Source organism: Daktulosphaira vitifoliae, unplaced genomic scaffold (genome assembly GCF_025091365.1).
Source record: "Daktulosphaira vitifoliae isolate Bord-2020 unplaced genomic scaffold, ASM2509136v1 Scaffold_3, whole genome shotgun sequence".
Lineage (NCBI taxonomy): Eukaryota > Metazoa > Arthropoda > Insecta > Hemiptera > Phylloxeridae > Daktulosphaira > Daktulosphaira vitifoliae.
Window position 1 is genome coordinate 9206571 of NW_026099574.1, and position 27848 is coordinate 9234418.

The 27848-nt window shown below is 24.4% G+C and overlaps 1 protein-coding gene across 4 annotated transcripts; it reads right to left on the reverse strand.

Moving 5' to 3' along the window:
• LOC126900558 (pancreatic triacylglycerol lipase-like) lies at window positions 1-27750 on the reverse strand. Of its 4 annotated transcripts, XM_050676374.1 has the most exons (14): window positions 27154-27743; window positions 23460-23605; window positions 16763-16837; window positions 12576-12623; window positions 8251-8379; window positions 6692-6846; window positions 4825-4944; window positions 4202-4348; window positions 3431-3656; window positions 2566-2810; window positions 1955-2081; window positions 1310-1436; window positions 1039-1245; window positions 1-464 (listed from the first exon to the last, which is right to left on the reverse strand). In XM_050676374.1, exons 5-14 carry the CDS (start codon window positions 8372-8374, stop codon window positions 344-346), a joined length of 1599 nt encoding a protein of 532 aa, XP_050532331.1. In that variant the 5' UTR covers window positions 8375-8379; window positions 12576-12623; window positions 16763-16837; window positions 23460-23605; window positions 27154-27743; the 3' UTR covers window positions 1-343. The 4 variants fall into 4 exon arrangements, with proteins under 4 accessions (XP_050532331.1, XP_050532330.1, XP_050532332.1 ...); XM_050676373.1 differs by lacking the exon at window positions 23460-23605 and having other exon boundaries at window positions 27154-27750; XM_050676375.1 differs by lacking the exons at window positions 16763-16837; window positions 23460-23605.
• Window positions 27751-27848: the final 98 nt, after the last annotated feature.

Sequence of the window (27848 nt, forward strand, 5' to 3'; positions counted from 1 at the left end):
AAAAGGTTAAAGAACATTTTTATTATTATAACGTAATTATTTTCATGAACACATTTATTGATTATTTTTTATTAAATTCATTATACGTGTGACGGTAAACACGTTTATAAATAAAAAACAACTAAAAAATATAATATCAATTTAACATTCAATAGTAATAATACATATTTTACCAATTAAAATAAATGCATTTTGATATACAACTTAACATTGCAATGCCAAGTATTTTTCTTATCACATACATGTCATTTTTATTGTACAATGTATATGTATGATTTTTAAAGCGAATATCCCTTAAATATTTATACATATACAAATTGCCTAAAAATGAATTATTTATATATTAGGTTAGGATGCCGTCATCACATTCATCTATGAATACAGCTGACGTTCTAGAAGCAATATCTGCGTATTCTCTTGGTCCCAAACTACAAAGTTTATTGTCTTCTTCGATGCCTCTTTTACTGTAATAAATAACAGCTTTATTACAATCAAAACTAATTTATAATAAGTGATTAATTATTTCTATGTATAATATCAAGAATTAAGTAGAATAAAATACCACTTTAACGGTTGATCAATATTTCAAATTTTGCAATAAATAATATAAATTTTGAGATACGTTAAAGCTTTCATGAAGTTAAATTAATGCAACTACAAGATTTTAAATTATGGATAGATGGCGTGACATTTGTATATTATACTTGGAATTTTCTAACTTAGATGGCGTTAACGTACAAGTTAAAAATATTCTATTCGATATTCAATGATGGATTATACTTGAGACCCAAAGAAAATTATGCTTGTAAAAAAATAATTAAAATTATTTTTTAACATTATTTAATATTGTCAATTTATATAACATCAGTTTCAGATAAAATGATCAAATAGAATATAATTTAAAGAGCCTATAAAAATACAAGAATAATTAAATAGTATTCAATTATTCTTGCATCGTACCTCTTGTATTTTACGCATAACTTTTGAGTTATAAAAAAATATTATTATTATAGTAATTAATTATAGATCTATAATTACCCCCTATTAATTTCATCTACTGCTTCTGTTACTCCAATACTTGACACATAAAGATGATCATTACACCAGAAAAAACATATAGATCTGGGCTGTAACACGTCCATATCATATTCCCAGTAAAATTCTACTCTTTTTACTTTACCAATATCGTCTGGATGAGTGACAACAAAACTTCGGGTGGTTCCATGCTCCATTTTTTCGTAACCACTGATAATATATAAGTTTTAAAATTAAAATTTAAAAAAATGTTTGATTTGATATTTTATTTTACTTTGGTGTTAGGTCTAGGTTTCTAATGACACCATTGTCACTATGCAATGACACCTTCATAAATCCTTGTACCCAAGATTCAGCTCTTGGAGGTTTCGCCAAATTTAATGTAACTTTGTATTGACGTCCTGTATAAATATATATTTATTTTTATAACGCGTAGAACGAAATAAAAATATATGAAAATTATTAGGGCATATGATAATATTTACAAATATTTCATTATTTAATTTTACTTAAAATATAAAGTTACACACTGGTATATTTACAGTATTTTTACCAACTAATAAGTCTTAAAACGTATTTAAAAAAGTGGATACTTGATAACTAGAATATTAAATATAGGGCCATAATTTGTATAAGCCATAATATAGATTTTTAGAATGTGTATGCAATAGTATGAGGAAGAGTTTAGGATAAAACCGAATAATATAAACACATAGGCCAGTCATAACTGTAATGTCTACTAGAGATAACAAATAAAATGAATTAAATTCTTCATTGAAGAAAACTTGATTATAAGAATATATAAGATAAATAATGGGCATTTGTGTTTTTCCTAGAAAATCATTACACATTAACGCTAAATTCATTATCTCATAAATAAAATTTTCTTACTTCATATTGTAATATTTGTATGACTTACTACAATAAGGAGTATCTTTTCCAGTAGATATGAAGTATTTTGAACCTGGAGCTAAATTAGGTCTTACAGTATTTAAGCCCATTATGGCACATCCTGTCTCATTGTCTTTACATGAAAAACATTTTCCCTGTACAGAATAATGAAATATTATTAAAATTGCCTAGCATTTATATTTGATAGTAAATAAAATGATTATAGAGATTAAAGGTGTAAAAATTATTTTTCCAGGAATAAAAGTATTTAAAAATAATTAATTTGTCTTTTATCTATACTGACAAGTTTGATAAATTTTCTAAGGTTATATATACATTTTTACGCTTAATACTTTCTCTTTAATTTTAAAACTCGATTCGGTAGTTACATTTAGCCTTATGTTTGGTCTTTTCTTATGTTTCATATTTAAAAATGTAGTAGTCATTAAAAATAATTTATTCTGTTATCATGTATTTTTATAAATTAAATTTGTATAGAGATAATAAATTAGATATTTTTTTCTAAATTATAATAAAAATTAAGATTATTGTTAGTTATTTTATTGGGTTTTAATAATTTTAAAAAAATGTTATATATTTTATCTTGATATTGTAAACTTAATATTATTTTTTATTTACTTGTAAAAAGTTTTGGTACGAGTTGCACCTATGGGCAACGTACGGACATTTTGAGTTTATAGACTCGGTAAAGAGCTTTATTGCCCTCACGTGATTACATGCTACCAAAACTCGACTAGCTTCTTCGATTCCTTCTTTGATAAGTGTAAGTGGTAATGGAGTTTCAGTCAAGTCACAACCTGGTTGTTCTTTACCATTATTTGGATAAAAGTCGATGTGACCACATGGTTCGCTCATACCATATCCTATAAATAAAACTAGATTTACTAATAGAAAACTATAATTTTTAGGCTTTCAATATCTATGTTATTATTTTAACACATTTACTAATCCATTTAATTACATAGGGGTTATTTCTAATTATGGCTCAATCGATAAAAAAGATAATGGTAGTAGTAATTAATACGACTCAAATTTGTAGTATGCAATATATAAGTTTATTTATTAATCCCTTTTGTTTATTGCGTATATTATAATATGAAGTTTATCGTGTTAAAAAAATTTAATTTGGAAAAAAATTTAAATCTTAGTCAAATTCTTAAATTAAAAATACGAATATGTTCAACTTAAAAAAAAAATTATGAACCTAAAACTAAATATAATAATAGATTTCACAGTTGATTATATTAAAAGAATAGTGTGATTAATATTGAATCAATCACATAATATAATAAAAACATACTTAATAAATAATGATAAATCGTGTTATGCCAATTCTAATATACATAAAAATTATAAACAAATTATTTTAGATACTTAGTAACCAATATAATATAGTAATAATAATATTATATATTACATGTATAATATTAAATATGGCAACAATAATAGTAATAATATAAATAAATATTGTATAAAATCTCACCCAAAAGAAATATTGATGACCCATCTGTATGTATGACGTCCACCAACTGTGCATCTGTTGGATCTAGTCTAGCATGAGGGGGCATTCCTTGGAAATAGGGCTCAGCCGGATCGAGCCCAGTTATCCGACCAAGACCCTCTACCCGCTCTCCAGCAAAACCAGCTGTATGAGCTCCAAGACTATGTCCTATCAGATGAACATGTTTCGGATTAAGACCCATATTGTCCTGGCATGAAGTGAATAAAAGATTAAAATTATAAAAGTATTATTTAAGCATATTAATATACTCAAAGGACAATTTATCAGAAATCGATGCATCGAGTGATATAAAAATATGGTATTTTACGCATTATACAATAGTACTTTAGATAAAACGTTCAATAAAATATGTATTTTATTTTGATAAATACAGAATATTATTGTATATTTAAAAAGATATCATTATTTATATTTTTATTAGCTACACTGTAAACTCACATTATTTTAAATAAAGATCTCATTAAGAGTAAAATTAATACTGAAAATATTATTTGTCGATCTTTTTTATTAAATCAAAACATCCGACTAAATTACTAATACACGTCTGATTAATTATTATACAACGTATATAAGTAACTCCAATATAGCCCAACTTTTTAAAGTCCAATAAAAAAAATAAATCATCAGATTTATATTAAACTATTTTTTTGACGAGTATTTTTAAATTATATTGCTTTTTTAATAATTATCATCGTGTAAAAATAACTTTTCAGTTAAAAATAGATTTATTACTTTTAAGTAGTTTATAAAATATGCGATTTCTAGTCCCACTAGTCTTGTATTAGCTGTTGCTTGAGTGTATAGTGGCAATGATCCACCGGCCCAATCTACCACAATTACGTTCCAATCAGAATGTTTAAGCAATTCCCTTCTCATTTCCTACAATAATGTACATAATATATTTTAATTCATAGTTATATAGATTAAAAATAATTTACTATAAAAAAAATATAATTATAATTATTAAAGAAATTATGTGGTAATGTTTTGACACGGTTAATTTTATTTTTAAAGTAGTAGTTATCTTGATTCTTTAATTCAAGGACAAAAACTGTTGTCTACATTGGGTCGTTGGCCGAAGGTTTACTTCAGATACCCTTTCTTATTCAAAAAGTTTACACATGCGGCAATGTTTTTTGTTTTAAATATACGAGTATAAATAACTTCAATTATATGTTTTAAACGAAATAAAATGATCAGTATTATACTTTTGAATATTTATTATAAAAAAGATGACTATGAAAAATTTAATAATAACCTTGACCCTATACAGGGAATCTTAACAATTAAAATTAAATTCATGTAAAAATCGGGTCCTTATTAGATTTTTTTTATTTATAAATAGTCTTAATTACCTTGACCCAATTGCTTAGTGGAGTATCAATAAATCCATGTATGATGAATTTTGTGGGCTTTTTAGGATCCAAATTTGACTTTTGTATTGTTTTTTCTGATTGGACTTTTAACATTTGACCCTGTAAAGATTTAAAGATAAGTGTTTATTATACAATTTTATTTAGAATTTAGTTTAATTGTGATTATTTTGATTTACAATCAGGAACCCTGAAATGGAGAGGAAATAAATGAGTTTTTTTCTCTAAATATTAAGTATACTTCTATTTGACTTTTTCAGAAATATTTTTAATATCAAATGACCTCATTGTTCTATCTATTTAATTTTATTACTGTGTTATTAATTTAATATTTAAAACTACATATAATTTTGTCAGTGAAATAATTTACAAAATTATATAAATTTATACATTTTGTTAGGTTCATCAATGATACTAGAGTAATTTCATTAATGAATGTAATGTAATGTAATGTAATGTAATAATACTATATCGGTTATACTGAGATATTTAAACGGATATAGTAGTTATACGGCGTACCCTGCAGCTAGCTTAATAATTTAGCGTTTTATTTAGAGGTGGATCAAAAACAATTGATCAAAAAAACACTACTCAGCCCAAAAGAATCGAACTTGGTGCCCAAAAATTTTAAATACAAACATTTTGCATTGTAATATGATTTTGTTTTTTTTTTTTTAATATATCTCAAAATGATATAAACTACAAAAACACTGAAAAATTAATTCTTACATTAAAATTTTGGTATTTAGAATAAATAAATACTCAAGAGGACCATATATATTGCATGATTTAGATTTATTAGTAATTTTTTTAAGTTATTTTAAGGATTTGAAAAAGTATTCTCGGAGTATTTAGGAAATCATTATGTTCAAGTATACTCAAAATTATTCTAATAAGTAAAATAGTGATATGAACAAATTTAAATAATTTTAAAATCTATAGAAGAATGTTTGATTGTTATCTGTTTTTGACATTGAAGTTTTTGTCCTTGATAAACAAAACTATTTTTCAAATTACTTTAGAATTAAAATGTTTTTTTTTTTTTTTTTAATTAGAATACACAAAAACATTATTATCAGTGACTGACCTTTGATTACATAAATTTATATTTTTTTAGTAGTCTTTGATATCTATAAACCTGAACTCTGATTTTTTACCTTTAAAATACAAAAATATGTAACATCAAAAAAACATTTATTATAATGAAAAGTATTTATTTAGCACAAAAAACTTGTATATAATTATTAAACATTGCACTAAGTTAAATTTTTTAGTAAAAACAATGTTTTTTTATTTGATATTTAGATTGAAGTTACTCACTCTGGTTCTTCATCGAATAATTATCCAAAATTGGCTGTCGACCAGTAAAATGTTTCCATTAAAAAATAATCTAAAACTTTGTTTTTAATCAAGTTTTGATTAAAAAATATAAAAATTATACTTCTATAATTTTTAATTCAAGGTCGTATTGCAACCTATGTGTAACAAAGTATTTGTCTAAAACCCAACATTTTTTTGGAAAGTTTTGAAGTATTAGCCAGTAATCTAATTTTAGTTTCATATTTGATATAAAATCAAATAAACCCAGAGACTCCAAGTCTAACCATACTTATAATTGTATTTTAAACATTTTTGATATTATAATGTCTAACAAACCAAATAAAAAAAATGTTCAAACAATTATTAAAAACTTTAATGGAATACAATGACATATTTTTACAATACTAATTTTAAAAAAGGGATATTATAAATTGATAAACTTAAGTTGGTAAATCAAATTAAAATAGTCAAAAATTCTGTATGTATGAATAAATTGATTGTTATCAACTTATATAATCAATAATAGTACCTGAATTGGGTTCTTCCTGGTGTATAGGATAAATCGAGTGTCGATAACTTGTCTAGCCAATGGAAAAACATTGAATGGTCGATAAATTAAATGGTACCATTCTCGAGTTATGTTCAAACATCCTAATTCATCATAGCACCTCGTTTCATTTTCAACTAAATAAAATATTTTGAAAAATCAAAACATCGTTTTAAATTCATTAACACCTTTTTCTTAATGACATTTTATTAAGTACTATAATTAGCAAGATAACTTTGTAAATTTTATGAACAAAAAAAAAATTTAATTTCAACAAAATTCAAGTATTTTATAGTTATTTTCAATTAAATTTATTAAATATAAATGCTAAGGGAAAATAAATGTAGTGTTGTAATTAATAAAATTCTCAAAAAAAAAAAAAATAAACGCATTACATAATGGATATTAATCAATTATTAAGAATTAATTCCTAAAAAAAACCTGTCATATTATTAATGTCTCAAAAAAGTTCTTATTTCGTTGGTTATTCTTTACTTTATTAAGTATGAAATATTTGCGTAATTTTTATTTTAAAAGCTTACATTTTTATAATTGCATACAATTTTTATCTTATATTTTAATTCAAATAATAATTGCTACACAACACTTTCTCTTAATTTGTTTGCTCTCCTTTATCTTACATATATTTATGATCGATCACAATCAAACCATAATTATCTGTTAATTGCCATTATTGAACTTCCGATTTATCGTGATTGCGTAACCTTTTTTTTTTTTTGTATTTTAAATAGTCATACAAATTTATAAAATACATTATAGATAACTCAGTACTAAGAATTCATTTAATAAAACAAAAAAAACTGTTAAGATAATAATTAAATCAAATGTTTACAAGCTATTTTAGGTTGTTAATTTTATTGAATAATATCAATCTATTGATGGCTTATTTAATAGGTAGAATAGAATAAGTTATCATGATAAATCAAACATTAATCATCGATTATACGCCATTGTTGTAGTTATTCACTATTGTACGAATTCTTCTTTTTATCGCTTATATATTTGAAATTTCTCTTAAGCTTTGTATTGTTCTCGGCTTTACAAATTACCATTATTTAACATCATCGTCACTTAAAATTTATTGACGGTTTTTTTTAAGCAAATGACCGAATCAGACGAAAGGCATTCTACATAGCTCGACCAGGAACGCATTGTTTCGATGTATACGTATCGAGGTTCCTTTCCAAACCGCCGAGCTCTGTAGGATTTTCCGTCCTACCGAACATAAATGTTTAGTTACAAAATTTAGTGGAATAAAGACAAGATTATTTATAACCGTTTATACAACTGAAAACGGCACATGTATTTATCTTCCAAGCGATTAAGTTGAACTAACTTTCAAAATATAGGCGAATAATCTAATTGACTACTCAAAGAGGTGATTTTAGAGGAAACGCATCTGTTTTGTTTATACAAGCAATATTGACACTTTGTGATGGTTATAAGAGATACAAAAGGATTATCGCTAATGAATATCCATTTTTATTTGGTTAAATGCGTTATATTAAAATTTTACTCACATGGTAACCAAGGTATATTGACTTCTATGTGATTGGATCGTCCCCATTCGATAATACCCGCAGCGCTGGGTCGCGCTAACGTCACCAGCATCGTTACGCACAAAGCCACATATTCTGCGACCATACCTCCTGCAGATACACCAAATGAAAACATGAAAAACACTTATTATGTATGTTATGTGGCCAAGCACTCTAATTCTTATTTTACAAGTAAAATGCATTAGGCACCCTACTGCAAATACCAATAAAGTCTGCTAAATCTTTAAGGCTACTTAATTCATTGTCGACCTACTGTTGGATTATTAAAACAAAAAATTCCCTAATAATTATTTTTTACAATTATTTTTAAAATATTTACAGAAAATATAATTTTACACATTTTTTTTTTCAATTATTGAATTTTTTAATGTAAATTTCCAAGGTTAAATCATCATAAATTTATTTTATTTATTTTGATGTCAATTCATCAATAATTATTGACCAAAGATAAAACTTTAAAAAGACAATACAAAAAAGTCATCAAAAAGAATTTGTAAAAAAATAAGAATTAATTATTAATGAAAATAACTCAACTTTGCGCTCAACCAAAGTTTTTATTACATATTATTGTACGATTACAATAAAACATATGCTTATTTTCATTTTTACTGTTGACTTTTAAATTCTTAACAGCTATTTAGAAAAAAAATCAACCAACTATTTACAAATTTAACTTTTCTTCGAATAAATAAAAACTGCGAAAAGTGTCAAATCAATATTTAATTTCTTAAATCACAGGATGATTTATTAAGCATACTACTCTTCATTTTTCGTTAAATAATATTTTAGCATCGATGCAGAGCTGAGAAGGTGTTAATTTTACTATGATGTGTTTTTTTTTATATATATATTTGTCGCCACTTTTTCTCAGCACTCACCGGACTGATTTCTCGGTATTTCCAGAGAAATCGGTATAAAAAATTAATATAAAATGACAGGGAAATGTATTACCCTTTCATTTTATGCAGATTTTTTTAAAACCTATACTAACAGTTATATAATAGAGCATTCAGATAAAACTCAGAAGAGAGCTCATTGTTACACTTAAAAAGCTATATATTAAATAAACTTATGACTAAAAATGTATTCTATCATTTTAATGAACCACTAAAAAAAAACAATATATATAAAACTGAGTTTCTAATTGATAAAAATAATTTTAGAATATAAGAAGAAAATTTGAAGAATCAAATTCCGCATCAATAGAAAACTTTACAATACTTTTTTATTGGTAAATTATTAAATAAAAAATAATAATAAATAAGGTATTCAAAAAAATAATAATTTAATTTGATTTTGAAAGACTCAGTTTAGGAAAAAAAACAATTTTTAAATCGACGAGTTTAGTGTAAGTAAAATAAACTATACATTATCTTCTTAATTTTAACACAATATTATTAAAAATTTAAAAGTACTAGAGAAACATAAATTACATAATGCCTTTTAAAATTGATTAACTCAAGTTCAATTATCTTTTGTATGTGACATCTTACTCTATTTTACTTAAGTTTTATTGGATGTTTAGAAACAATATTTAGAAAAAAATTAAATAAAAACAAAATCAATATCTAATTATAAGCCAAATAAGAGTTATTTACAAAAAAAAAATTTCTTTTTTTAAATAAATCTCAATGAGAAACATATTTTTCTTAAATATAATTATGATATTATGTATAGTAATTATATATAACGAGAAAAACTTTCTTTCTATTATTCCTACAATTAATTAATTAATTCTATTTAACACTTAATAATTAATATATTTCACAGTAGATTTATTATGTGATTGTTAGGAATTAAAAAAATATATTTCAATACGGTTGGACACCTGATCATGTCAAAAATATTCTGAACACAATATCTAAAATCTAAAAATTATCAACTGTTTTTAACAGAAAATATAAGATGTTTTCGCGAGTGCAATTTAAATGTATTATTTTATAAAATCTTTCGTAAAAGCAATTTAAAATTCAAACAATATCTTTTGGTAGAAATAATTTTTATAGATAGCTAAATATTACGCCAGTAATAGAATTATGAAAAACATTAATTAATTAAATAAAACATTGAATATTACATTATACCATTATTTTGTAATTTTAAAAACTGACAGTAAAATTATTGATATTCATATTAAACATAAGTTATCATAAAATTAAATTTTTTATTTAATCATGATAAGTACATAAAACCTGTGAAGTATATTATTTTTTTAAATAAAATTATAATGGAAATATTTTTGCTTCGATGCAAAGCTGAGAAAGTATTAATTTTACTATGATGTGTTTTTTTTTTGTGTCTGTCACCACTTTTTCTCACCTCTCACCGAACCAATTTCTTTCAACGATACGTCAAAATATCACAAATCGTATCTAGTCGAAGACATAACCTTTAAAAATTGAAAACATTTCCCTTGTTTCCCGTAAATGGGGGGAATCTCCAAAAAATTACAAATTTAAAAATCGCTAATTTTTTTACTTAAAACTGTTATAACATTCTCAAAAATGATAAAATCAATATTATTATTTTTTTTTAATAGATACGTGAGGTACTTGCTTATCATTTTGTATATTTTTTTTATAAATCTGACCCTTTACCTGCCCACATGGGAGATTCAAAATGACAACTTTTTCAGAAAAAATTAACTTTTAAAAGTGTTCTGAAAATACTAACACTTCTATATATATATTAAATTAAAGCTAATGTAATATAATTAATTATGAAAAAAAAAATCGGACTTTATTTTGTCTTCACGGTGAAATCAAAATTAATAAAAAAAAATAAGATTTTTGTAAAAAAATTCTTTTTTATATTTTTAATTTTATAATGCTATAACTTCTTGAAAAATGTATGGATCAATACAATTTTTTTATGATATTATTTGTATACCTCTTTCATTCAACATACTATTTTTTTAAATAAAATGTTTAAATATTTATTAATATTATTACACTTATAAATCATAAAACTTGAAATCAGGATATAAATAAGAAAAAGGAGATCGTATAGCTTTTGGAATAATCCATCAATTTTTTAAAATTAAACACTATCTACAAATTTGCATCGAAGCGTTTTTTATGATTGTGATTTTAATCACTGTCAGATATCATTATACTTGACCCAACTATGCCATGTCCTCACTGTGCCGCGACCACAACTTGCTGGGGTTTTATTTTTTAACACAGACACAATTAATTTTCCTAATTTTCAAACAATATATACAAAGAATATATTATTATATTATAATATTATCTATAATTATATATTATATTATAATATATAATGTATACAGTAAGATAACGACGAAGAAAATTCGTTGGTTTTAAAAAGTTAGTATTAATTTAATTTTTTTTTAAAGGTTCAATTTAACACTCATGTGTCCTTTTCTAACCGAACACCACATAATAAATCTACGTATTTTTATTTTTTTTATTATACAATGTTATTATACTTAATAGTTTTAATTTATATTTAACTTTTAATGGTATTTTTAAATATACAGTTTACCTGATTATGAGGTATATTATTCTGTCTAAGTAATAGTACTGACTAACTGAAATATGTTGTTAGAATCATTCTCAGTGAAGTATTTTACACTAACTAAATAATGATTTTTTCAACTATCATTGAATAACTAGCAATATTAATTTTAATATCACAGAACTAATATTGAAATTTTAGAATCTTACTAATAATAAAAAACATTAATTTGAGAAAAATCGTGACGAATATTTTAACTCATAAACATAAGGTAGTATCAATTAAAAATGATTAATTAGACTTTCATACATAAGTTTTATTGTAAGTAAATAATGGGTAACAGACAGTGTATCAGTAAAATAAATTTATCTTAAAAATATACATAAATAGTTCAAATCTTTAATGAAAACGACATTTCATAAATGATTTATTGTTTTTTAGATATCAAAAAGCGTGTAATCATTTATTTGACGTTTGACGGCTAATTCAGTATGCAAAAACAATACACGAACGCGTGTATAATTCGACCTAGAGAAAGGGTATACCAAGTTATTGGTGTATCGAATTAGGTTTTCTTTGGTTATTAAATACCGAACGCTTTAGCAATAATTGTAACTATTTACAAATAAATCACCGAGAAAATAAGTTATTGTAACATCACTGAATTAATTACAACATATTAACACAATTTGGTACATATCTCAAAATTTATATTTATAACGGCTTAAAATAATTTAATAGCATTTTATCTAATTATTTTTTTTTATCATTAATAATGCTACAATATCCAATCAAATTTTACTTACTATCCAGAGAAATAACTGGTCCTTGCAAAGCGTCATTCAGATAAGTATCTAAAAAAAAATAAAAAAACACGTTTATACTAAAAAAAAGTCCGTAGAAAGTTTCTGTCTAATTATTCAAAACTAAAAACAATACTTCAAATATTTAAATATATATATAAACGAATACGACCTACTAATAAAAGCAAGACGCTAGAACATTCTATATATCATCAATTCTATGTAGTATTAACATATATTTTAACACAAAATATGTTTGGCGAGTATTGAATAGTAAAACTGACACAATAAAAATCACAAATTATATTACAAAATATCGATACCTATTACATTTATAGCATGCAAAAAACATCATCATAAATTCAGTATACAAAATTATTAAACCACGTACAGCTATAGTAATATAATTATGTTACAAGGACTTTTGACAATCGAATTTCGAGATGTGACTCGGGCTTGTTATGAACTCAATTGAGTGTTTTCAATTAGCCTTTCACAATAAATAAACGTTTACGTCGAATAATACGCATAGACATCACAAGTAAATACTAGAGAAGCTTAACAAAAATGTAATCGACGTTGATTAAATTAAAAGTAATGAGTAAAATATAACATTTTGAGATCATAAATTTTATCATTTCACAATTGTAACACGGTACCGTGTATAAATTGTTTTTAATATTGAAAGATTTGTTTTAGCGTTGGATATCACCTTAGGTTATTGTCCACTAAAAATAAGAAAAAACATTTTTACTTTATAAAATTTCAACAAGAAGCCAAAACTTAACTTACCGTTACTACCCAAATAATAATATGTTTAACTGAAAATGAAATGTATTTAGTGTTCATAAAAATTTAATTTATTGGGAATCTAGATGATTTCTATTGATTTTTAAAAATACTGTTTTAAATTATGATGATAGATTAATTTCTAAATATTATTATTATTACATTATTTGCAATTTTGTGAGAAATCATACAAAAATTAATTATTAAATATTTTTCAATAGATAATCTTTAGTCTATATAATTTTCTTTTTAGTAATGAAATTTGGACAAGTCTTCGTTTCCAAACTTTTTCTAGTGTAACAATCTGTGTATAGAATATTATATAAAAAAATATTTAAGAGAATAAATGAAATATTTCTTAAGCGGATTCAAAATTGATGTTGAACAGATAACGTGTGTTCGTAACCGAGAACAAAAGCAATGACACTGTGGAACCTATTATATTTTAATGTATTTTTTTTTTTTAATAATTTAGGTAAGAAGTATGTACAAGGTGTAAATAGAAATGCCGTTAATATTTTCAAACAAACACGGTCACAGCACTACTGTGACGTCACCGATACGAGTGTCTACCGGCCAATGCACTTCTAATAAATATTGTACGTTGGAAAAAATAGTTATGATTGTTTATGTGCATTGAATTAGTGTACCTGTGCAATAAAATTAATGAAATTCAATTAACAGAATTATTAAAATTCAAAAAAATACTTGTGATTAAAAAATCACAATGATTTAAAAAAATCATATCAATTATTGAATGTTAATGGTGAAGTTTTTGTAACAACGATGTCTTTCGACAAATGTTATTGATAAAAAAATGTATCAATATTCTAATTTAAGTGTATATACGTGATCTCCATACTTGTTCTAATGTGAATACTACAATATCATTATATTTGTTAAATTGTGGAAGAATTAACTTTAAAATATCTAATAACTAAATTTAATATCGCTCATAAGAAACAAAAAAAAAATCAAAAACAGAGTATTTTTAATAAACAAATATTTTTTAAGGCATTCATTTGAACTCAATTTTATTAAATTCATATGTAAATATTCATATGTTAAATTAATAAAGGCGAAAATTTACTTTTTTGAATAATGTTAAAAATTATATTTAAAAATCTTAAATTTGAAAACACTAAATTATTTTTTACGATAGGATGCAACTAAATTAATATTTGTTGATTCTAAGAGTATAATTATGACTGCACTAAATGTTATAAAAATGTTTTTTGCAACTAAATGCACTAATGATATATAGCTACTATTAATTACTGAATATCAAAATCATTTATCGACTTTGATTTACTAATTTATTAATAGGTTTTTTCCAATTGAATTATAAATCAATAAATGATCCTAGGTATTTTAGATAAGATACTCTTTCAATATATATGAATAAATTTTAATATTCAATTTTACATGAACAAAATTTAAAACAAGACTTTCCAACAAACAAGAAGGAGTGTGCACACATAATTTATGAATATTAAATACTCAAATATTTATCACAACTATTATATGTTTGATTTTCGTTAAATTTNTTATATTATTTGATTTTCGTTAAATTTAGTTTTCATAAATTATTGCCAAACTATGATTTTATAGAATAGAACGTTTTGTTAGCCTTTTAATATAGATTTTTAATATTTTTATCTTGTAATAATCAGTAAAACATATTATTTTGGCAACAACATTAATATTAAGCAAAGCATTAATTTATAAAATAAATAAGATTGGCCCTAAAATAGTCCTTTGATAGACACCATTTGAGTAAAATTTAAAGCTTTTTAAACATCTATAATTATATCCATAACATTTTTATTATCATTTAAATTGTTATGTATATATATGTTAACAAAAAAAAATTAATATTATTAACCAATTTGTCTTGAGAAAACCAAATTGAATAAACTGAAAAGAAAGAGTGGTTATTAAGAAAATTTATGATTGAATTTTTCAACAATTTGTATTATGAATCTGGTATATTATTATAAGCTGTGCATGGAAAATTATAAAGAACATCCTCCATTTTTCTGAAAAATTTGGTACAGATTTATCAATATAATTTGAATTTATAATAACACTCCAATTTGCATTACATATTAGTGTATTTGTATTTATTTCATAGATAAAATTAGCTTAAACAAATTTTCACTTTTTAAAGAAATTTCAAAGTTAATTACTTTAGCGTAATGGTCAGTAATTACACGTGTAATGATAAAATATTGTATAAAATGATATCTTAACATGATTTAGTATTATTTGAAATTATTTATATATGAAAAAAATTTATAATTTACAGTAATATTTAGATATTTAAATCATAAACTAGTCTTTAATTCAGGTTTTTAACAAAATTTTCTTTTTTAAATGAATGGGGTTGTATGTAACTAACAAATCTAGCTTTTATAATAAAAGTGAAATATTATCTTTATCGAACACTTTAGCCAAATAAGTAATATATGTTTTTCATCAGTAATAAACTAATGAAAAATAAGAAGAGTAATGTAATAGATCTACAAGTGCGAAAAATATGTTGATTATTATTAAGAATAGAAATAATTTTTTTAGCTATAATGGACTCAAAAACTTTAGATAAAATATACAGGAGAGATATATGTCTATAGGTAGAAATAAAAGATTAATCACCATCCTTAAATATAGGATATACAAAATTTCTGTTGAAAGTGATAGAATAAATAGATATGTTAGTCAGGAGATAAAACTAATTTGCAAAAATAAATAAAAATATGACTAGGAATATTATCTGCACCAGGATTACTTTTCTACTTAAGTTCATATAAAGCGTTAAATACATCCATTTTGGATATATGTAGTTAGATAATGGATCAATAAGGAACTTTTAAGAAAGTAAAGGAGTAAAATAAAAAAATGTATTATTATGATACGCACTGAAAAATAATCAGAAAAACACATTCAATATTTTTTATTCACTATTGAAAGTATGATTATCATACTGCATAGAATTTGGTATATAGTTAAAATTACATTTAGAAGAAATAAATTTACAAAAAAATGTAAGGCCCAGAAATATTGAACGTTGAACATATATCAAATGTTTACAATAATCAAGCATTGCATTCGTCAATTAAACAACATACGTTTAAAAATAATATTATTTTTGTATAATTTAGAGAAATATAATAATAATAATTTTGTACACTAGAGGTATTTAATTGTAATAAATTGTTTGGAAAATAATCTTTCAGGAAATATTAGCTATATAATCGACCAATATAATACAATTATAGCTCAAATCAATGACATATTCGGGGAAAGACTAAAAGAGTTAAACCTACCCCTCTATTCAATCAACTAAACCGTATACGAAATCCATTGATTAAAATATAATATTACTTATTAGTTATACCCACCTTATGTTTTTGGAGTCCATTGGAGTGTCTTATTCTTTATTTAATCATTATTACCATCATTTTTCGCCGCATTATCTGTAAAATATCCAATAAATACCATAAATTAATAAAAGCAAACAGAATGTTTATTTTAAGGTGTCTCCTTCTTTTTCTTTTTATTAGCTACAGTTTTTTTTATTAAATTTATAAATCTTTCTGTAGTGTAGGAGAGTGTAAACATCATGAACAGTTGCAATAGACTATAATTTAGTCAGTCCACTATTTAACTTTTAACACAAAAAACTTAATAAATTTTTCACATTCAAAAGTTTTGATACAAAATTGGAATCTGTACAATAATGGCTGGTTTATTTTTATTGTATTCGGCTAAAGTGCATTAACCTTCATTGGTTGTATATTATTTATTTAGTCAAGTCAGAACTTGAGAACAGCGTAAGAATTTTTAGATATCAAAACCAGAATAGTTCAAATAAGAAAAAAGTTGTTCTTATTGGAATTCAAAAAACGTATATTTATTTAATTTAGTAAATAAGACAACTTCATGACTCCATATAACCAAGACAGGTTAAGATGAGTTATAACCTTCGTTTACTAACAAAAAATGAACGGGTACCATGTAAGCATCGATATACATTTTTCTTTTTTCTTGTACTTATCCATATGATACTGTATAATTAAAACTAACCCTATGATATTAGATTTAAACTCGAGTCCATGACCGATTTATTAAAATATTTAATTTTTCTAACGAAAGAAAAATGTATGCATACGCATAGTTAATTGATTTGATAAGCCTTTCTGTAATCTTAAGCCTACGGCAAAATCATGTAATTATACTGTATAGGTTTACATATTAAATGTATGAAAAGCTATAAGTAAGTTATTCATATAATCAGTTAAAATTTCAAGTAATTATTACAAACAATATTTAAGAATTTCTATAATAGAAGAAAACCATTTTCAGGAAAAAATTAATTAGGCTATCTACTGTCCTGACTTAATAAAAGTTGGCTAATAAGACTTGCGGCGTGTTATCAATTGAAATTTTTAAGAGTAAAAAGTTACACTGGAACTGACTTCTTACTGGAAACATCAATTCTAAATATATTCGAATCTACAAGTAAACTTTCCAACTGCTATCTAAACAAGTTTTTGTATTAACTTCCTAGAAACTATCACATGAAATTAGTTGTTCTATGTAAAACTGTTATATACACTAATAGTAGTATTCAATAAATACGAACTTAAAGTTGGATTTTAATATTATTACTGGTGTCCTAAAAATTGTTGACAAACTTCAATAACAAAATCACATTTTCCTATCATTAATACATGTTTTTCATAGTTTACTGAGTAAAGTTTGTTAGTAATTGTTTCAATGAATAAAATAGATATCAAAAAGTATTATTTTTAATATTCACAGTAAATTACTGAGTATGGTATTCTAAACAATGTTCTATGGATCCAATACTTAAATGGTATAAAAATTTTATTTTAAATTTAAATATATTAGTCCAAAAATTCTGGGAAAAGACCTTGACTTTAGTTTACTCGTCGCCCTTTTTTATTGTGATTTCGGCTACAAGACACATTTTTTGCAACAACAATCACTTCTATTCCAGTATATAATATAGTCATATAAATTCAAGACATTAAAATTAACAAAAGTTTACAAATTCATAATTTGACGATTTCCACTTTTACCTAAATCTGTAGTATATGAATGTTTAATTACTTTTAATGCCAACTATAAAGAATATGTAAGCGATGTTACAACTTCAAGTTATCACAAAGTACAAATTATATATTAATAAATACTTGATTTCTAAATATTATACAATTGTATAATTTATGGATTTTTATTTGAATATTATGGAAAATTGATATTAACCATGACTTTTAGTATTTTGTTTAAGTCGTTTATAAGCGTTCATTTTATACAATAATGACACACGCCGTTTCAATAAATAATGTAATATTCATTTGCAAAGTCTACAAACGTTTATTTTGAAACTTGCAGATGTTCTTTTATTAACATAATTTCGAAATGCGCAACAATACTGGTTGTTCGCAAAATCCCTAAGTCAGCGTATTAAGCATAACGGCTTATTACAAAAACAGTGAGACAGAAAGTGAAAAAATAAACGAATAACAAACGATCAACTATTGAGGTTGACCTAAGGCAACTATAAATATAAAAATAATTATTGCTATAAAGAAAACGGGGTCATTACATACACAAATTGATGGATAAGCCATGAACTGTAAATAAAACATCACAAGTGTTTTAAAATATTTATGTTGATTTTTTTTATACACACGTGCCGTGTAATTATTTATAATAAATACTACTTCAGAAAATATCCAAGTATTATCGTCCATCGATTTTTATAAAATGACTGTGCATCTACCGATTCATCAGATTTTTATGTTTCATATTGTGCAATCCTGTCAACAGGTAACTATATTATGTGCAAAACAAAAATATTATGATTGCTCAGAAACAAAACTATTGATTACCTAACGACTGCCTGAACAACAAACAAACCGAGTGTTTTATATTTTTTATAACTAGTTTGCACGTGTAAAACATGAAACATTCAACAACATTTACTTTGGTTTGATATATTTTTCTAATTATTTTAAATTCACATTATTATTTTTTAATTAATGAACAATTTCAACAACTTAAACATCAGGAAACAATAACCCCTGTGGAGTTTTTGTTTACAAAGATTATCCTCGACCTCTCAGGATCAATAAAAATAATTTTTTTTTTTTGGTGTAAAATATTTCCTAAATAAATCAATATATTTTTATAAAAATTAATTTTATATATTTTTTAAAATTATGATTCAAATCATTCTACTATAAAAACATTAATTAAGGTTAATTAATTCAAATTTAAATAATTTACTTCTAGTTTAATATGTAATAATAAAAAGTAAATTAACTATAACCAGTACTATTGAATTAAAGTAAAAATAATGTCCAGTGGTTTGCACGTCTAAATTATATCGGTCAAGTTCATGATAAGGCACTGTTAATGATTATTATTCAATTATACTGTGCCAGGCGGCACTTGTTTAGCCTGATAAATTACAGAGCCATCAGTATACTTATGTGATAATTCAAGGGCATTATGATTAATCCATGTGCTTAAACGTCTTTCTGTCTATTATAACATATAATCTTGATATTTCTCCGAAAATTAATACCATTATGTTGACGAGTTATTAATTATCTTCACGGAGAGTTTAAACTTTCTTTTATGTGGGTTCAACTATTAAATAAGTATTAATGTTTAAAAAATTGTTAACGCTTAATCTAATAATCACCCAAAAATTGAAACACCCTGGCACAACTTTTTATAGAAACAAATTACTGATGCATCACTGTTATTGGCTTATAGCGTTTTAATTCATACGTATAATTTCCAAAAATAAATGTTTATCTGATCAAAATGTTGATAACCCAATTATGATGTTGACATATTTAATCTTTACTACTAGTGTTTCAAATCGTGTTTCATTAGATATTACTGGTTTTATTGATACATACAATTGAAACAAAAATTATTATTGATTATGATTACCTACATTTTTAAAATATATGAATACCCAATAAAATGATTGAAGTATTAAACGTTAGATTTCCAAGCAAAAATACAATATTTTTTTATTACACTTAATTTACGCAAACTTATTCAACAGTGACAATAAATTTATACTGTTAAATTTCAAAAAGGCATATAATATTAGGAATATTTTTATTATAAAAATAAATTTAGAAATACAAGAAAATATATAACACAAATATTTTAAAAAAATAATACTTTTTTAATTATTATAAAAAAAATATAAATATAAATTACTATATTGTTTATTGTTAATCCCACTAATCATACTCTTAAAAAATTTATTCAATCAGACATAAATTTACCTAAGACGGCAAAAACAAAACAAAAATAGATAAAAAATTTTATAATACGTCTTACTGACAACATGTATGGTGGACACTTAAATACATTGCATATTTAAACATATCTTCATGAGTGAAATAAATAAATTACCAAAACTTTGCAAAAGTAACAAAATAAATATCAGCAATCAGATAAAAAAAAATATATTATTATGTAAAAAAAGGAAAATGGTTCAATGGATAAACGGTAAAAAGGAAAAATAATCTCACGCATCTATTTTAAACTTCAATAAAAGTCCCTAGATTTTCATCTCTCACAGTTGACTAAACCATTTAACACAAATACATTTTGCACAACAATCAATTAAATTAACAAGTCGTAAAATACTCCATTAGTAGATTAAATAAGATTATGGTAAAATCGGATTATATTATTTTCTATTTAACTTTAAACATTATTTTAATAGTTAGGCTTAAAAATTCCTTTAGTACCTTTTTTCTATATTTCATTGAAAGGACAAACTCACTGTAATAACGCAGTTTACATTTATTTTTATCGTATGAAAAGTAATAGTTTTTTGGTGTAAAAAAAAGCTGTTATGTACAAAAAATTATTTTTTTTAATTTAAAATAAATCATAATTGCATATAATCAGATTTTTACAAAAAAAAAAATAAAAAATACAAAAACTATTAAAATATATTATACAGTGTGATATATTAAGTATACTACCCCATTGTAGTTAAACCTATCCCGCTCCTCACTTTTTCTAAATCTTCAAATGCTAATACATCGATAAGTAATAATATAAATCTAGTTATTCAACAGTCAAAATATTATTTAGGCCATTCTCCATTAAATAGTAAAAAAGTATATTACCAGAAATAAATATGTTACAAAAACAATATTGTCTTGCTTCATCCAAAATAGTATTCTCAAATAGTCGGCTTAGTTATTTCTACTCTTAAAAATAGATAACAATTGTAAAACATTAAATTTAATGTTATTCATTAAATCTTTATAATCTAAACTTTACTATTAAATTCAGGGTCATATTTAGGAGGTGGTTTGGAGTATCCCCCAAAAAATCCTTAGGAGCGTAATTTAATGTTGAAGTGTAAATCCTACAAACATTTTAGACATACGGTTGTTAAACAAAATTTTTTATTTTAATATTAATAATTATGATTTACATGATATTCTATTTTCTTCATTTTTATTTTAAGAATATCATTATAAGTTCGATGAAAACTTAAAGAAAAAATATTGACTTATTTTTTTGCTCATATATATTAATTAAATGGTGATTCTGAAATAAAATTTGGGGGTGCCAAAATATATGTAGCTACCCCATGCCAAAATCTTCAATACGGCTCTGAGTAAATCACACACCTAACTAGTATAAGCATTGAGTATAGATACTCAATAATAGTATACTAACTATATTCAATGGTGTAAGTTAAGAGCTGATCTCAAAATTAAATACATTACATAATTACTACATTAAACGAGTAATCAAATTGATAGTAACCCACTTGTCTCTTTTATGTAGTTCTACGTGCGACTTCATAAGTTATGTCATATCAACAAATTGGCTGCCAAAATCTCTGCATTTATACGTTTCATAGTTTAATTTCACGTTCTACATAATAAAATATAAATCCATTCGACAATCATATAAAAACCTAGTGCCTATTTCTAAGGCATTTGATTTTTGATTTGTTCAAATATGTCCCTACACTAAATATGTATTATAATATGGAGACAAAAATAAGATACATTATTTCTTAAATAATAACAATAAAAGTTATTAAATTTCAGAGTTATTAAGTTTATGTAACTAAATTGTACATTATACTATTTATGTGATCAATGCGAGATGAATAAAGTACACCATATTTTTTATTGTTTTTTTTTTACTTTTAACTTCCTCTCAAATAAGAAACTTAATTCTTGTATGAGAAAGGAAAGGTAAACCTGCATAGTTTGGCGGTATGAAATCGAACTTCTAAACATTCATTTTGAGGCACAACATGTTCTTGACCGAGCTATATAGACCCCCTAAATATAAAATAACCTAATTATATAATGACTAACTTTTTTTATATGACAGATTTTAGTTGAAAAATAAATAAAATATTTTATTAAAATTAATTACTTTAATACTCAAATTAAAGGTAAATAAAAATTGTTTAATAATGTGATTTTTCGAGCGACTTAATTGGGGGTAGCCGACTGATTTTTTTTTCCATAAAAAAAAATAATGTGAACATAAATTTTAAGTTTATTATTTCCGCTCTAGAAACTCAATTCTAATGAAATATAGGAATATAGATATTAAAATATACTGTTAATTTTTCTTAATGATTAGTGCATCGTGTTTTTCACTGTGACTCGTTTATTAAAATTTATAGTTATTCAGTACAGCAAAAATACTGTCAGTATTTAAATAACTATCGTCGAAAATTGTTTTCCTTTTTTTTTTTTTTTGTTGTTGTTTTACTTTGTGGCACGTGATCAATATCTTCGACGTTTAAGGCTCAACAAGACAGCGAAGAAAAGATCGACGAGGAAAAAAAATACTTTCATCTGAGCACGTGCCTTCGCGCGTCTACAGTGAAAGTAGTCACGAGTAAAAAAAATAGATAAAAAAATAATGTACTCGCTACTTAGCATTCTCGTAAATATATAGCACATACTGTACTCTTTATAAATTATATTTTGAATACTGTTGTTGGGTTTGGAGTTTAAAGATATACTATATAGTTTAACAAACGTTAATGAACTTCCGGAGGCGATCGACCTTCAACCATTCGAACGAGGTAAATTTTGAAAGTGAAAACTACCGTAAGTACAACGAAAGACCGGTTTTTCTATAAATTTTCATCAATGAACTGTATTGCATAATCATCATCCCTTTATCTGCAAAGAAAAATTAAATTAAACTACTCGTGCTGGAATTGTTTAAGATAGTACACAAGCACAGGCGCACGTTTATAATATAATTGACTCTTTTATTACTAAGGACCAGAATAACATTCTTTTAAAATAACTTAAATATCATGCTAATATTCTCTCAAAAAATATTCTTTTAAAAATCAGTGAAATATGCAAAAAAAATGATCTTTTATAAAATATAATCTCATAAATTTAATGTATACATTTATAAGCATAATAAAAATTTAGTAATATATTAAACAAGTTTTTTTTTTTATTTTACAAAGTAAAAATCTCGTTCTGTCAGGTATACATCTGAATAAAATACAATCAACTTTGAATAATTATTAAAATTTTAAAATTATTTTGGATGATTGATCTTAAAAAAAAAAAAAAAAATTGTGGTTTAATAATTGTTTATATAACAAAATAAAATATTGAAGTTTTATCAAATTAATCAAATTAACATATTTTCTGTATTTTATTAGAGTTATATGACAATGGTTACATTGTTCCCAAAATACGTATCTCCAAATTATTAGTAATTTTTGTGACTTATTGAGTTAAATATTTTTATATATTTTATTTTTAAATTAATATTTTAAATACACATTTAATTTTAAGTAATTATATTTTATGCAACATATGCTCAATTACGCAAAAAAATAACATTGTTATCTAACTAAATGCAACACAATTCTTTAAGATTATGAACTCTTGTTTTTCAACGAATACCTCCAAAAAAATATGTGTAGTAATGAAATTCCGACCTCTATTTACCATCATGTAATGATTACACGCATGTTGCTAAATTGATTAACATATGATTGGCATGTAAACAAAAAATAGTTCTAATATATTTAAATGCATTCACATGGATATTATCCCAATTTTATAATTCAAATAATTTATAATATAAACAATGTGTAACAACTATAATTTATTGTAATTATAATCTAAAAAAAATTTTACCATCTTATGTATTTACAAATTTCTCGTAGCAATAACACAGATCTTGTTTTGAAACTAAGATTAATAATTCTATCATGTTACAAATATTTGCATAATATATTGAGTATACAAGTAATACATCAGTACTTTTATTTTTTGATTCCGTTCAACTTCCTATAGTTTAAATTATGGATTGCTTAGTTATATATAACTTGAAGTATACTTTACCAATCATTACAAGTTCCGTAATCATTCTAATTAATTACTAAATAAACGAATAGAATAATTTAATATATATTTTTAAATATGAAAACGAAATTCACAGAAATTTGATTTTGCAAATCTTTATTGATTACTTTAAGAAATTTGAACACAATTTACAATTCAATTTCAGTAAATCCAATTCAATTATTTGTTAAACATTTTTATGCCAATTAAGTCTAAGGAAGTTTATTGATATTATAATTAAGGTTATTAATTATGAATGTCAAGTAGTTTTTAGTTTTATTATTATTTTAAAGTATTTAAAATTCAATAGACAGGTTAATTTATTTATGTTGCTCTTGTAAAATATTTATTATATTTCTTTGAATTAATTATTTTTTAAGCAAATATTCCAAACGAATTATTTTTTTTTGCTATACAAGAAGAATATCTAATCATTTTGACGTTCGTTATTATTTAATGAGCTTATACAATCTTTATTACAGTTTATTAATCAAGCAGTACGGAATATTCCACTATATGAGAAATTGACTTTTAAGTTTCAAAGAAGTGACTACTATAGTGTTTCAGCGTTCATTGCACGTATGAATATCAACAATGAAATGACAGCCTTAAGAAATTACTTTAATAAACTAACGGGAATCGCTTTGCACTTATGCCGATGACCTCAGTTATTGCTTAAATTCGCGTTGCTTTTATTTCGACTAATAAATCATTTACGACACTCGATTACCTACTGCAGACACGGGAGCACTATTCGTAAAATTTTAACGAAACAGATGGCCTGTAACCACTAAATTGTGGATGTAGTATTTTGTGATTGTTGAAACACACCGTTTTGTATTGGCATTCGAGTAAAACACGTTGATTGCGTAACCATGGAAACATGACTACTGCTGCAGGAGAGAGTAAAAAATTTAGCTCGTCCAGTGCAATTTACTTGACAGGTGGGATTTAAAATGATCGAAGAAAGGCATACATAGAGTATAAACATTAAAAAGATTATTCCAAACTGTTTGTTTACCGCTAAATTCTAATTAATTTTAATAAACACTCAGCAAATAAAATACGCGGCAATCTACTATTTGTTTTCATTTCGAGTCTGACATTTGTAAAACATTACTACACTTGGAATAGTCATGCGATTCACCCTTTAACAGGTTTTCTATTTACTCGATATCTGAATATTCAATTCAAATAAGCATATTAAGTTTTATTTGCTTTATACAAGAACCTATAGACTATATTGATTTGTTAACTAAATTACCCGACTCTTTACGAGCTATTAAACCTTATAGTTAGACTAATACTATTGTTCTCCGTGTCATTTGAAATGAAATAAATTTGATAGCTATTATTGTTTTCTAAATAGATTAAATTTTATAATTTACCGACTAATTTACTTTGGATTGGTATAATATTCGCAGTAAAATTGTTATACGACATAAATTTGCATATTGANGACTAATACTATTGTTCTCCGTGTCATTTGAAATGAAATAAATTTGATAGCTATTATTGTTTTCTAAATAGATTAATTTTTTTATAATTTACCGACTAATTTACTTTGGATTGGTATAATATTCGCAGTAAAATTGTTATACGACATAAATTTGCATATTGACTACTTCAAAATTAAGTTTACTGAAATAAAGAAATTGTTTGTTCAATTGTTTTTATAAACGTAAAATAATAAATTAAAAAAAAATGTTTTTAGCAATTTAATAAAAAAACAACTATCTTATGATAATATTGAAATATTGTATACGAAATCATTTTTAATAATTTTATCAAAAACCATAAACCCTAATAATAATTATGATTTAAAGCCTTCATTTCGTCAGAATTATTTTTAAAAAATGTTACTAATACACTTTACAATATAATTAATACACTTAATTATGAGATATCTAAAAATGACTCACTATTTATAGGGGAAATATTATATGTATTTATAAGTTTTGATTGCAGATGCAAAATTTCAAACGAGTATCAAGTAGGTATTTAAAGTAGTGCAAGTTTTTTCATTATACAAAAGTTTAATCACAAATTGTCTGAACCTTCTCTCAACTCCCCAAAACGAATAAAAGACACCACGTGGTTACGATTAAATAACTGAAAATTTGCACTATATGATGATGTCTTTTGGAGAATTACACTTAATTAAAAAATGTATATAAACCTACTTCCTAACTGGTATGTTGAAATCGACTTAAACACTTCAATGTTTAATACTTCGTAATATGATTTATAATTAAAAATATAGCAAATATATATACACAAGAATGAAATTATTCCTATTACATATTTTATGTATTACAAAATAATAGTATAAATAATTATTCACACATATTTACCTGAATGACAGAAAAGATAATTACAAAGAAGAGCAAAATATTAAAACCTTTAAATTCGAATCCTCAAAAATTAAAGCATCTTCGTCTTGGGCTTGTTCTACTATGAAAATTCTTTAGAATTACACTTTAAAAAATAAACGGGTAGTTTTTTTTAATTAATTATACTTTTTCAAGGGTAAATGAATCTCGAAGTCTATGAACGATAATAAAAAAAAATATTCGCAAATAACAATGTATCTCCGATTATTTATTTCGAAAAACGGTACAACTGACTGATTATCTAATTGTTTATATTTGTCTGTCAATCGTTATGTCTGTACGGATACTGAAGCGTCATGTGAGAATCGCTTTCCTTTTCTACTGCCCCACTATACGGTATCCACTGCCGCTGCTATTTTGTATGTGTATATTACGTCTGCACAGTGTGATGTTAGGCATAGGACATAGGTGCACCGTGACTTGAATGCTGAGGACCAGTTGGGCTGGGTCAGGTGAACGTGTAGTTTGAGACGGTCATCAGTACTGCAGGGGCGTCAACGTGATACCGTGTGCGCTTTGCACATCTCCTTCCGGATTGGAGATGGAGCTTAATAATACGGTATCAAAAACCCTTGAGATATTAAGTAAATAACCATTAAACTGAAATAACACATTTTTTACGATAAGAACTTGATGTTTATTATTATTACCACAAT